At 46.0% G+C, this 13,800-nt stretch overlaps 1 protein-coding gene across 4 annotated transcripts in view; it reads right to left on the bottom strand.

Annotated features, from left to right (window-relative positions):
* BPHL (biphenyl hydrolase like) overlaps positions 1–13,800 on the bottom strand; it is a 42,579-nt gene that overhangs the window by 27,818 nt on the left and 961 nt on the right. For 2 of the 4 annotated variants that reach the window (XM_002816358.6, XM_009241399.4), the window contains exons 2-4: positions 9,680–9,783; positions 6,275–6,441; positions 4,481–4,634 (exon numbers count right to left, since the gene is read on the bottom strand). In XM_002816358.6, the coding sequence (XP_002816404.4) occupies positions 4,481–4,634; positions 6,275–6,441; positions 9,680–9,783 (425 nt within the window). Of the gene's footprint in view, positions 1–4,480; positions 4,635–6,274; positions 6,484–9,679; positions 9,784–13,800 lie in introns of all 4 variants that reach the window. The other 2 variants (XM_054557139.2, XM_054557140.2) reach the window with 1 other exon arrangement.

Raw genomic sequence — 13,800 nt, 5'->3', positions numbered from 1 at the left:
AAAGTGCTGGGACTACAGGCACACGCCACCACGCCTGGCTAATTTTTGTATTTTTTGTAGACACGGGGTCTTGCTATGTTGCCCAGGCTGGTCTTGAACTCCTGGGCTCAGGTGATCCTCCTGCCTCAGCCTCCCAAAGTGCTGGGACTACAGGCACACGCCACCACGCCTGGCTAATTTTTGTATTTTTTGTAGACACGGGGTCTTGCTATGTTGCCCAGGCTGGTCTTGAACTCCTGGGCTCAGGTGATCCTCCTGCCTCAGCCTCCCAAAGTGCTGGGACTACAGGCACACGCCACCACGCCTGGCTAATTTTTGTATTTTTTGTAGACACGGGGTCTTGCTATGTTGCCCAGGCTGGTCTTGAACTCCTGGGCTCAGGTGATCCTCCTGCCTCAGCCTCCCAAAGTGCTGGGACTACAGGCACACGCCACCACGCCTGGCTAATTTTTGTATTTTTTGTAGACACGGGGTCTTGCTATGTTGCCCAGGCTGGTCTTGAACTCCTGGGCTCAGGTGATCCTCCACCTCAGCCTCCCAAAGTGTTGGGACTACAGGCACACGCCACCACGCCTGGCTAATTTTTGTATTTTTTGTAGACACGGGGTCTTGCTATGTTGCCCAGGCTGGTCTTGAACTCCTGGGCTCAGGTGATCCTCCACCTCAGCCTCCCAAATGGCTGGGACTACAGGCACACACCACCACGCCTGGCTAATTTTTGTATTTTTTGTAGACACGGGGTCTTGCTATGTTGCCCAGGCTGGTCTTGAACTCCTGGGCTCAGGTGATCCTCCACCTCAGCCTCCCAAATGGCTGGGACTACAGGCACACGCCACCACGCCTGGCTAATTTTTGTATTTTTTGTAGACACGGGGTCTTGCTATGTTGCCCAGGCTGGTCTTGAACTCCTGGGCTCAGGTGATCCTCCACCTCAGCCTCCCAAAGTGCTGGGACTACAGGCACACGCCACCACGCCTGGCTAATTTTTGTATTTTTTGTAGACACGGGGTCTTGCTATGTTGCCCAGGCTGGTCTTGAACTCCTGGGCTCAGGTGATCCTCCACCTCAGCCTCCCAAAGTGCTGGGATTACAGGTTGAGCCACCGTGCCCAGTGAGAATTTGTCTGTTAAAAAAAAACAACAGTCGAATATGTGGGGTTTGGGAGTTAGGTGGAGCAAGAAGCTGAGTGAAGCTACTCAGGTGTGAGGTGTGAGGGTGAGAGGGGAGCAGAGCACTGAGGGTGATGCCTGGAGGACCCCAACACTGTGGCCCACATAGGGGAGCAGGCACATGTCAGCCAAGGAACAGCCTGAGAGAGGAGGGTAAGTCGGGAGAACACAGTGGCAAGAACTTCCAGACAGAGAAAGCTTCAAGAAGAGGGGGTGGCCCATGGCGCGCACATCACAAGCATGTTCTCAAACACTGCAGAATGACCAAGGAGCGAAGAGGAGGTGTGTGGTGGGGTCTTGGTCTCCAGCGCACTGGCGGGCCACAGCCATCTTGACACAAGTTAGGAGAGAATGGGGGATGAGAAAGAAAGGGTGGCCAGGAGGGGAAGTAGCGAGATGTCAGAGGGTAAAGAGTGCTGTGCTACTGAGAGACTCTTGCTTTCATCAAGAAAGGAACGTCAGAGCAACTGCACAAAGTAAGTTCCCACTGCAGTGACTGAGGCAAGGGAGCAAGTACTGACAGTGCCCGGGATGAAGGGCCGTGACACAGGCACGTGCAATGTGTGGCGGGGTCCAGGAGGGAGAGCACCACCAGGTCTCAGGGCTCCGGGATGTCCTCCCAGACGCTGAGTCCCATGGAGGTGTGTCAGGGTTGAATACGCCCTGGCAGAGGATGTAGCTGAGGGGAAGGCTGGTGCAAGCTGGCACAGCAGCAGTTGCAAAGGCGAAGAGGCATGAGGGGGAAGCTTGTTCCAGGAATGGCCGTTTATCCCACGTGGGAGAGGCACCGGAAGGATGAGGAGAAAGGGGAGATGGGAGAATGCCCGGGAAGGGGCTGGCAGGAGGGGCCAGGCAAACTGCACGGACTTTGCTGGTTAGTGAAGGATTTTAAGTCCTCTAGTGGAATTAAGTGATTAGATTTTTGCCTTACAAAGGAAACTCTCCTATGGAGGACAAACTACCATAAGAAGTCAGCGGCCTAAACCAGGAGAATGGGGGAAGGAAGAGAGGTGAGGATAACTGGAGGGGTATTATGCACATGGTAACAACAGAAGGCATCGCAGTTCAATGAACAGGGCAAGGTGGGCAAATGAAGAGGGCAGAGGAGGACTGGGCCCTCGAGGGATGCATCTGGGGCTCTGCCTGGATGCCGGGTCATCTGCAGGCCAAGAACTGAGATAGTGATTATGGGAAAGAACAAGTGGGCAGGGGTCAGTGAGAAGAGTTTCAGTAGAGGGGGCTAGAATGGGCCAGAGAGGGAGATGGGGCAGAATGGACTAAAGAAGGAAGCAGAAGAGGATCCCTAGAAGCAGGGAATGCAGCTGGCTCTTTCCATAAGTTTGTGGGAAAGAATAAAGAATGGGAAGATAGTAACCACAGGTAGAAGTGGCAACTTTCTGGAGGAAGAATTGTGCCCACTTTTGCAGGCTGAGAGGACTGACCCAGTGGAGAGAATTCAAGGATACAGGAGAGGGAGGAAGAACTCAAGGCAGCCTATCCTAGAGGCCGCGGGAGGGGACAGACCCTTAACAGAGTGTAATGGCTTACCCTGCACAAGACGGATACCAGGCAGGAGCAAAATAACAACAAGCAGGAGCACAGACAGGACTGGCAACCACATCAGACTCACCGTAAGAGCTTCATATTCATTTAAAAAACAGAAAGACTGTGAAGAACTACGATTCTTCAACAGAACACTGCCACTAAGTAGCTTACTTAAAAGTCATGTGAATTGCACAATAGCTGAAAAAGACTAGATGTGTGATATTCTAGCAAAGAGATCTGTACACCTTTTATGTAAAGGGCCAGAGAGTAAATAAATATTTTAGGTTTTGCTGGCCAAGAAGCAAAATCAGAGACATTATGCAGATACTTACACATGAGGAGAGAAAACACCTGACCCACCGAGTCCTAAGTGTCTGGGGAAGGCCATCTGGGATCCACTAGAATCACACTTGGGACAAAAAGCTAGTGGCCTGAGGAAGAGGGTCCTGGTGGGCCAGGCTGGCAGGTGGGGGTAGTAGGGTAATGCAGGTCAGTTTCACTTCTTGTCCCACCAACCCCTAGAACCTGGTGCACCCTTCTTTCCTCCCAAGAGCCTGGTCATCTCAATTTGGGTAGATTGCTGGAGGCTAAGCAACTCCTGAGTTGCTGACTGAAATTCCATGACTGGGTGCCTGCTCATTGCCAACAGTCACCCCTGTGTAGTGACCACCAGTGCAGGTCTGGGGCAGCAATGCTGGGTGATAAAGGGACACCTCAGCTTGGTCTCTGTGACTCATAGCACTAGCCACCTCGACTGGCACATGGGCTGCACAAAAGTGGGAGGCAGGCTAGGTGTAATGCACAGGCTGCAGTTCACTGGCCCCTATTCCAGTGCCTGTAAAAACCTCAGGCTGGGCGCAGTGGCTCACACTGGTAATCCCAGCACTTCGGGAGGCCAAGGCGGGTGGATCACCTGAGGTCGGGAATTCGAGACCAGCCTGACCAACATGGAGAAACCCCGTCTTTACTACAAAATACAAAATTAGCCAGGCATGGTGGCGCATGCCTGTAATCCCAGCTACTTGGGAGGGTGAGGCAGGAGAATCGCTTGAATCCAGGAGGAAGAGGTTGTGGTGAGCCGAGATCGCACCACTGCACTCCAGCCCAGGCAACAAGAGTGAAACTCCATCTCAAAAAAAAAAAAAAAAAAAAAACCTCAAAGACAGGCTTGAAGGACAACCTTAAAACATGCAAATAGCACAGAAATTCTTTTAATCAAAATAAAAGGTTTCATATTTGAATCCAGTGATTCTTTTCCACACTCAACATTATTTTGTTTCCTCCCCCCATCTCTCTCTCTCTCACTCCAGTCACCCAGGCAAAAGTGCAGTGGCACAATCATAGCTCACTGCAGCCTCGACCTCCTGGGCTCAAGCGATCCTTCTGCCTTGGGCTCCCAAAGTGCTGGGATTACAGGCATGAGCCACTGTGCCTGGCCTCACATTATTTTAAATGAGGTTATTAATAACACTTCACACCACCCCCTCCTTCCTTGAAGTTCATTATCAGTAGTAGTAAACGGAAATAGTGATTTTACTTGGCCTTTTCCTGAGCCATGGAAGTTTCACTCCTGGAAATAGAAAGCTTTAAAACTCAGACTGGTGAAATTGCATTACTTTTCTGAGAACTCGTTATTCTTCCTACCTGAGAGTTGAGAACCAGAAGCAGAAGAGATATGACTTATCAACATATCTCACAATAAGAAATGAGATGCGGAGGGAGGGGAAGGATCTGCCGTCCCGGCATCTCCCCTTCGCAGAACCTACCCTCGTATATCACGCTGTCTTCGTCAGTGACGTAGGCGTTGGCACCCCAGATCACCATCTTGTGGATGTAAGACGGATATTTTGCAGCAGCAACGAGTGCAGTTATGCCCCCATCACTCCACCCCAGCAGAGAAACCTTCTTAAACTTCAGCGCCTATGATCACACGACGAAATGCACAGCACAGGTTATTGCTCCTCTCTGTTAAAAGAAACTGAGTCACTAATTATCAGAATCAATACAGGTGTGGGGCTGGAGTATCAATTAGTCAGAAAAGAAAAATCCTAGAGTCCACCATCTGATGACATCATGTTTTCTCTTAATTACTTTTAGTGGAAATTGTCACAAAAACCTGAGTATACGGTATGGGTTTGAATTAGGAGAGAACTACATCTTCTGGTTGGATAAAAAGCTCAAGGAACTGGAATCAATGGAGACCAACTACTCAAATATGACAAATATAGTGTGCGTGTGTGTGCGTGTGCACATGTGTGCGTATGCATGCCTGAGTGAGGACCTTGAGAACAGTTCCGTAGATCAGAGAGGGGACCCTGTGCTCTGCTGGATGAAATGGAGCAGGGTATCCAGTAAAGCAACTGTGGGAAGAACTGGCAAGGGCCAGGCTGTCAGAGAACAGCGTCATGGGGAGGTTATGTGAGTCCGCGGGTGAATCAGAGAGGGTCTGGACATGTGTTTGGCAGGGAAAATGGACAAAGACTACATCTTAGAGAGGCTGCCAAGAAAAAAGAATAGAATGACTGGAAAATTAAAGGTAAAGAATTAATATTAGTCCAAGATATTTGCTGCCCGGACCATAAAATGGTGTAACTACTGTGGCACTATCCTGCAAAATGAACATCTGGAACTTCTATCACCTAGCAAACTGTCTCCTAAATTTGTATGAAATTCTCCCTGTGTGCCAGGAGCTCAGTCCAGGATGCCCACAACAATACTGTTTATAGTGGCAAAAAAATGAAAACGGCCACGAGCAACAGAATGTTCACTGCCTGCTATTTATAACAGCAGAAAAAGGCAACTTAAAAATTAAGTTAATTATCTACTATTAGAAAACTGGTGAAATAGGGCAGGTGTGGTGGCTCACGCCTGTAATCCCAGCACTTTGGGAGGCCAAGGTGGGTGGGTCAGGAGGTCAGGAGATCGAGACCATCCGGGCTAATGCGATGAAACCCTGTCTCTACTAAAAATACAAAAATTAGCTGGGCGTAGTGGCGTGTGCCTGTAATCCCAGCTACTCAGGAGGCTGAGGCAGGAGAATCGCTTGAACCCGGGAGGCGGAGGTTGCAGTGAGCCGAGATCATGCCACTGCACTCCAGCCTGGTGACAGAGCGAGACTCTGTCTCAAAAAAAAAAAAAAAAAAAGAAAAGAAAATTGGTGAAATAAGATACATCCATACAATGGAATAAATATATGCCTATCATACAACTAGTATAAATGCATATTTATTGACATGAGTTATTTCCTTGAAAAATGGTTCAATAAAAATAGGAAGTTAGAAAAACGTTAGGTGTAGTACGATGCCATCAATATGATACTGCATTTGGGCTGTAATAAGACTGGCCGGAAAGCAGAGCCACCAAGACTTGGTAGCGTCTCTAGAGAGCTGGACTGTGGGCTATTTCCACTTTGTTCTTTATACCTATTTGAACTCTTGGAGTTTTCTATAGCAATCACATGGTATTATTTTGTAGAAAAATATAACAACAAAATTTAAACAAAATAAATGAAGACAGGCCCAGCCACCCTTCCTCCCCTGGCCCTTCCCTCAGAGACCTACCTTCATCAAATCAACAGCATCTTTCGCATCCCTTTCAAAAAAGTCTGCTGGGAAATCGCGATCTGGGGGCCTGGAATGTCCATAGCCTCGAGGATCCCAGGCGACCACCGTGAAGAGCTTCTTATCGAGGTTCTGGAGCTGAGGTCCGAAATCAGTCTCTCCACTTCCTAAAAACAGCCACTTGGTTACCCTGAGGTGATCGCTTTCACCTATGAAACACATTACAGTGAAAACAGAAGCAGTAACAATCTTAAAGCAAAGTAGTTTCTACTCAAAGTGGTCAGAATGTAATGAGGAAAGCAGCCTTGCCATGACGTAATCCATCTACTCGAAGAAAGGAGGCAGGCTGGCCGGGTGCTCCGGTAATCCTAGCACTTTGGGAGGCCGAGGCGGGAGGACTGCCTGAGCTCAGGAGTTCGAGACGGGCCTGGGCAACACGGTGAAACCCCATCTCTACTAAAATACAAAAAAAAAAAAAATGTGGCCGGGCGTGGCAGCGTGCGCCTGTAGTCCCAGCTACTCAGAAGGCTGAGGCAGGATGAACCCGGGAGGCGGAGGTTGCAGTGAGCCAAGATCGCGCCACTGCACTCCAGCCTGAGCACAGGACAAGACTTAGTCTCCAAAAAAAAAAAAGGAGGCGGGCTTCCTTCCTGGTGGCGTGCAGGCCTGCCTCCGACCTCCCCCTGGTGGCTATTTTGAGAAGGACAGAGGCCCTGGGTCTTTGGTTCTGTATTATTTCAGCACTTTTGAAACCTCTTTGGCTTAATCTTCCTTTTCTAAAGAAAAGAATTAATGAAACTGTATAGAAATTAATTCACAGATATGCTTCTGGGTTATCTTTTCTTCTTAAAACAATGACTTACACATGAGAGGCATCTCTATAATATCTGCAAATAAATTTATGAGATTTGGTCCAAGTTATTCAAAGTAGAATTCTAAAATTCCAGATTTTTAATTAGTATTATTATTTTTTTACTAAGCTAAGGTGAATAGCCTAAAGATTTTATTTTGTAGTAATAATTAAAAACCAGAAAAACTAAACGAAAACACTGAAATGCAGAAGGGGTATGGAGGAAAGAAACGAAATCAGTTTCATCAGAACAGTATGAAACAGCCTATGCTAAAAGCTGAATTCTATTAGTGGGCCTGCAGGGAGCTTGGCCGCTAATCCACAGCCCACCACGTGGTCACTGTAGGTGTGGTGTGTTCACACCTACTGTGCACAGTGCAGAAGGCCACTCTCACAGAGCCCAGTCCAGGGGCAAGTCAGCATTTTATCAGTGAAGTCTGCTGATTTCTGAGGACTTCTATCTCAGGCCACAAATGACTACTAACCACTTTGCCTGATAAACCATATTAGAAAATGTCTTTCAAGGAGGATCGTTTAACATTGTCAAGGCCTATCATTTTTCCTGGCAAGATATATCTTTCTCAAGATCAAGTAAATCATTCAGAAAATTTAAGCCAAAACCAAATGAATAGATTTCCAGCCCACATCTGCTGCTGTGACCCATGAGGCTTCTCTTCTGCCTCTGACCTGGAGGGGTTCTGGCGAGGGAAGTACCCTGAAGGAGAGGGGCAGGAGGTGAGAAGGTGGGAAAAAAGAACAGTCTAAAAGACCAATTTCAGAAACAAGAAGGCATTTGCTCCCTGGCACACATGTACATATTTGAAGAGCAGTGCCAAGAATATAAAACTTTAAAAAACATTTAAGGAATACATGTACATAGTTATCAGCATGTAACACCTGAGAGGCCTGTGGGGAGGGAAACTAGGTGCTGAGGATAGGACAGGAGAGAGAATCTCCTCTGGTCCATTTTTTTAATGTTGGAATCATGCTAATATTTTACATAAACAAAAATTAAACTGGGGACAGGTGCAGTGGCTCACGCCTGTAATCCCAGCATTTTGGGAGGCCGGGGCGAGTAGATCACCTGAGGGTCAGCAGTTTGAGACCAGCCTGGACAACATGGTGAAACCTCGTCTCTACTAAAAATACAAAGTTAGCCAGGCTTGGTGGCGCACACCTGTAATCCCAGCTACTCAGGAGGCTGAGGCAGGAGAATTGCTTGAACCTCGGAGGTAGAGGTTGTGGTGAACCAAGATTGTGCCACTGCCTCCAGCCTGGGCAACAGTGAGACTCCCTCTCAAAAAAAAAAAAAAAAAATTAAATTGTTAAGTTTTTAGCACCTGGACAATGACTGCAATACTGAAATAATGGAAAGCTAAGATAGGAAATGTTTTTACAGATAACTTTAGATCCCCATCAGCCATGAGAGTCAATGTCCTCGTTCATCAGGTTAAGGAAAACAGAGGTACCAAACACCATTTAGACACACGTGCCTCACTAGCTGCAACAGTGCCACGATCAGCTGAGGCTCAGTCAAGTGGAACCTTTTTAGCACTTCACTTTTAGAAAGAAGCAAATCACAAAGAAATAAGTACAGTCAGCCTTCCTATCCGTGGGTTCTACATCTGTGGATTCAACCAACCTCAGAACAAAAATATTTGGGGAAAAAAATGGATGGTTGGGTCTGTACTGAACAGGTACAGACTTTTTTCCTTGTCATTATTCCCTAAACAATACAAGGTAACAATTATTTGCACAGCATAGACATTGCATGAGATATGGTAAGTAATCTAGAGATGCCTTAAAGTATACAGGAGGACATGCGTAGCTTCCATGCAAATACTGAGCTATTTTATATCAGAGACTTGAGGATCCTCAGATTTTGGGATCTGAGGGCTTCCTGGAACCAATCCCCCATGAATACTGAGATTAAATATTAGGATTATTTAACTAAATCAAAAATAAAGCGACAATACTAACACCCTTAAAACCAGATTTGGGATGTCCTGGAATCACTGGAAATTTTTCCCTTGAACTTTCTAGGTAATTGGTAATATGCCAGTCTAACTCTAATTTCTAAAAAGATTCAAACTGAGTTTTTTTTTCCTTACCTCTTGTTTTAACTGAATATATTATCAACCACAACAAGCCATCAATCCACCCTAGTTTTAGCACTGAAAGTCCCACATCCTGGAAAATTCCCCAATGCCAGGCAAACCAGGATGACTGATTACCCACTCACCTTCCTTTATCTACCCCTTCTTGCCACACCCCTTTCCTTGACCCTTGTCACCCTCCCAAATTATGGGCAACTGTGATTTCACAGAGTACTTGCATAGGAAAAACTGGGTACTTTACTACAGGAATAAAAAATCCAATTCTGAACAGCAGTAGAAAGTTACCTACTTTTCTAAGTCATTTAAGTTTGATTGTAGCAAATATGAAAACATTTCAGAAAAGAACTAAAATTAATAATCAATATTTGGCATCTAGTATTGTGAATGCATCACAGATTTTACAGCATGCAAAAACATTCCATTAAAAAGTGTCCAGACCCAACATCCCAGGAAGTAGCAGGACTGCGTGATCTCCCTCTCCAGTCTGCTGGTAATGCAGCTGAACGCCATTCACAGCCACTTTGGCAGAGGTTACCGAGGTGCTAGAAGAGAAAAAACACATCCCCACAGGGAGAAAGGGGAGATGGGAAGATTTCTTAGTTGATTCAAAATTCCAGCTAGACAGGAGGAATAAGTGTTAGTGTTCTACGCCGCTGTAGGATGACCACGGCTAACAATAAGCGATAGTTTAAAATAGCTAGAAGGAAGATACTGAATGTTCCCAACACAAAGAAATGATAAATGTTTGAGACGATGGATATGCTAATTACACCGATCTGATCACTACACTTTGTACCTATCGAAACATCACTATCTACCCCATAAACAGGTACAATTATGTCAATCAAAAAATAAAATTTGAAAAATGTTTAAAAATCCACCCCCAAAAGGAAAATCATTTAACAGCACGAATTTAATATGATAAAACTGTCTTTGTATATGAATGAGTCGCCTCCAGAACTTCTCTCAGGCTCCTTGGGTTATTTCAGTTTTTCCAATTCTGAACAGTGACATGAGTTTGAATCTTCTTTACTAGACTGCCGATCTGAACTGTGCCCTCACGCTTGAATACATTATTGTGCCCAGCCTGGGGCTCACCCTACAGAAACCCTAGGAGGCTTGCTGAATCAATGGCCACAGAGGCTCATGGCACTCGCCGGTGAGCTGGAAGCCAAGGGTACTCAAGTGCAGGCTGGCGTGGAGCTTGGTGCAGTGAAATGAGGGTGGACATAAGGGGCAAAGACCCTGGAGTCACTCGTCCGCACCTCAGCAGGCCCAGAGGACCTACCCAGACCTTCAGCAGCCTTGGTGACATTCCCAAAGATGAGACTGGTCCCAAGGTCTCGATCTCCAGGCTGTTCTTTAGCTGCAGGGTATCCTGTGTTGTCTGGCCTCCTGCAGGAGGGCCATAGCCAAGAGTGCCCAACTGCACTGATAAATCCTACTGTTTTTTTAAATGTTAAAATATGTCTGTGTCAACTGCTAAGTAGCCCTGTCCATAAGCCTCCATCTCAAGAGCCCTCCTTCCTGCCACTCACCCGCCTCGGCCTAAGACCTCCTAGCATCTAACTGGACCACACTTAGCACAGGACAACGCCTCAGGACAGGCATAATGCCAGTGTCTGTCCTGCCTGAATTATGTGTGCTGTACAGGTGTTCTGATTAACCTCTCCTCAGCTGCTCTTCGAGGACAGCCAGACTGTCCTGGGATATATACCAGTGGGGCACACAGATGGTCCCTGCACCAGGACCAGGCTCCATCAGCCTTCCCACAGCTTATCAGACAGATGACTGAGTGAAGCACAGGAGGGACATGATGGCAAGCCAGGACAGATGCCAGAAGGAGGCGCTCTCTTCTCCTGGTGGAGTGCCAATACAATGAAATCAACCACCATCTCCTTTTATTTTTATTTTTATTTATTTATTTTTTGAGATGGAGTCTCGCTCTGTCGCCCAGGCTGGAGTGCAGTGGCGCCATCTTGGCTCACTGCAAGTTCCGCCTCCCGGGTTCACACCATTCTCCTGCCTCAGCCTCCCAAGTAGCTGGGACTACAGGCACCCGCCATCACGCCCGGCTAATTTTTTTGTATTTTTAGTAGAGACGGGGTTTTACCCTGTTAGCCAGGATGGTCTCGATCTCCTGACCTCGTGATCTGCCTGCCTTAGCCTCCCAAAGCGCTGGGATTACAGGCCCAGCCCATCTCCTTTTTCTTCTACATACTCTCTACCCCTACCTCTGCCCTTAGTCAAAGGATAACTGAAACACAGCCCTTTTGAAAAAATGAGGTCCTGTTTTATCTTTTGGTTTAATCTTATTTGCCAGTCTCAAGTAAAAAAGAAACAAACGTGGAAACAGATGTGTTGAATACAGGTACATCTAATCTTAACACACCATTTCTGGAAAAATAAAAGACAGAATTGGGCAGTAATAAGGTCTGACCAAACTATAAGCTCCTTATCTACAGAAATATTATTAAAGGGGCATCAATGAAGTCACCAAGCAATGGCAATACTGACCCTGCCATTTACTTATTATGATTACTGCCCTATTCCTCTGAGAAATTCATTTCCACAGTTAAGATAGCTCAGGATCGGCCGGGTGTGGTGGCTCACACCTGTAATCCCAATACTTTGGGCGGCCCAGGCGGGTGGATCACGAGGTCAGGAGATCAAGACCATCCTGGCCAACATGGTGGAACGCCATCTCTACTAAAATACACACAAAAAAATTAGCCGGGCATGGTGGTGCACACCTGTAATCCCACCTACTCAGAAGGCTGAGGCAAGGGAATCACTGGAACCTGGGAGGTGAAGATTACAGTGAGCCGAGATCGTGCCACTGCACTCCAGCCTGGTGACAGAGAGAGACTCCGTCTCAAAAAAAAAAACAAAGAAACTGCTATTATAATATTGTATGTTCAGCTATTTCTTTTGTGTATGTTTTGCGAAGTAGCCATTATCTACAATAAAGTATTTGCTACCTTCAGGGCTTGAAATTCGCATGAATCTTGACAATTATTTTTACATCTCTTATATATTGTACTATTATATAAATATTCCCATTGTGCCTACTAATTACTTCATGTTTATTATATCCCCAGGCTTTTACATTCATTGTTTCAAATCCTCACAAAAATGCTGCAAGGCAGGAGGCTCAGAGAGGTTGAACAATCTGTCCACATTCACAGAGCTAGGAAGTGGCCACGGGGCCATTAGAACTCCAGAGGCCATGATTCCTCTCTAACCTCACGGCTGAACAGAGTCCTAAGAGGGCTCAGGCACTGGGGCCACACTCTGACTGCCAGATACAGCGTGGTGGCAAGCGTCAGCAGAAGGACAGTCTCTGATTCTCTGGCAGGGCATCCCAACGTTGAACTTGGAAAATATTTTTTAGGAAGATTGTTAGGTTATATGAATTATTAATATTTATAACTGCACATAATATACAATTTCAGGTAGAAAAGACTTTTTTTTGACCTGACCCACGAATAAATCACCTTACAGATTTTGAAATAAGGGTCAAAGTTCCAAACAGCAGACTTACAAACAAGTTTTTGGAACATAAGTCAATTGTAGGTTGGGCACTGGCTGTTCTGAAGCAAAGTTTTTACACGAATCCTTTTACCTACTGATACTGAGCTACAACTGCATTTCAGGATTAACTAATACCACTGCTTGTTTTTCCAGATTATATGTCATATCAACTTGCAGCTGCATTTATAAAACGGCAGTACAAAATCCAGAGAAAACTGTTTTTTCAGAGATATTTTAGGAAGAATGATCTGCAATGCAACTAGATGGATGGGGCCTTCCTCAACCATTAAATAACCTATCAGAACTATATTGGTAGGCCGAGAGCGGCGGCTCACGCCTGTAATCCCAGCACTTTGGGAGGCCAAGGCAGGTGGATCATTTGAGGTCAAGAGTTCGAGACCAGCTTGGCCAACATGGTGAAACCCCATCTCTACTAAAAACACAAAAATTAGCAGGGCATGGTGGCAGGTACCTGTAATCCCAGCTACTCAGGAGGCTGAGGCCACGAGAATCGCTTAAACCTGGGAGGCAGAGGTTGCAGTGAGCAAGATCACACCACTGCACTCCAGCATGGGCAAAAGAGCGAGAGTCAGTCTCAAAAAAAAAAGAACTATATTAGTACAATCACAGTAACTTATTTCGATGCCTTTCTGCACACAGGAAACTGGAAAAAATAATCATTTTCACTGTTAATTTATACAGCTGTAGCCATTAACATGTTTTTCCATCTATCAAAATAGCCCTGACCATCTTACAATAATTCTAAAATTAAAGGAGCTAGTCAATTGCAATATGAAATTTTAAAAGCTGGTCAGATTTGCCCTCTTTTCTCCTTCTAAATCAAGTTTTCAAACTAAAAGTTTCTATGTTGGATCAAGTAAAGTTCTAAACGCTGTGTACCTATCTAGTACTGACTTTATGAAAGTAGCCCATCAGCAGTCAACTGCGCACATGCACTGTGTACGTTCGTTGTATACGTGTGTTTGCATGTGTGTAGGGATGTATGTAGAGAATAAAGTAAAACA

Source organism: Pongo abelii, chromosome 5, assembly GCF_028885655.2.
Source record: "Pongo abelii isolate AG06213 chromosome 5, NHGRI_mPonAbe1-v2.0_pri, whole genome shotgun sequence".
In the NCBI taxonomy this organism is placed as follows: domain Eukaryota; kingdom Metazoa; phylum Chordata; class Mammalia; order Primates; family Hominidae; genus Pongo; species Pongo abelii.
Note: the sequence above shows the minus strand (reverse complement) of the source record. Positions and strands in the feature narration are given on the sequence as shown.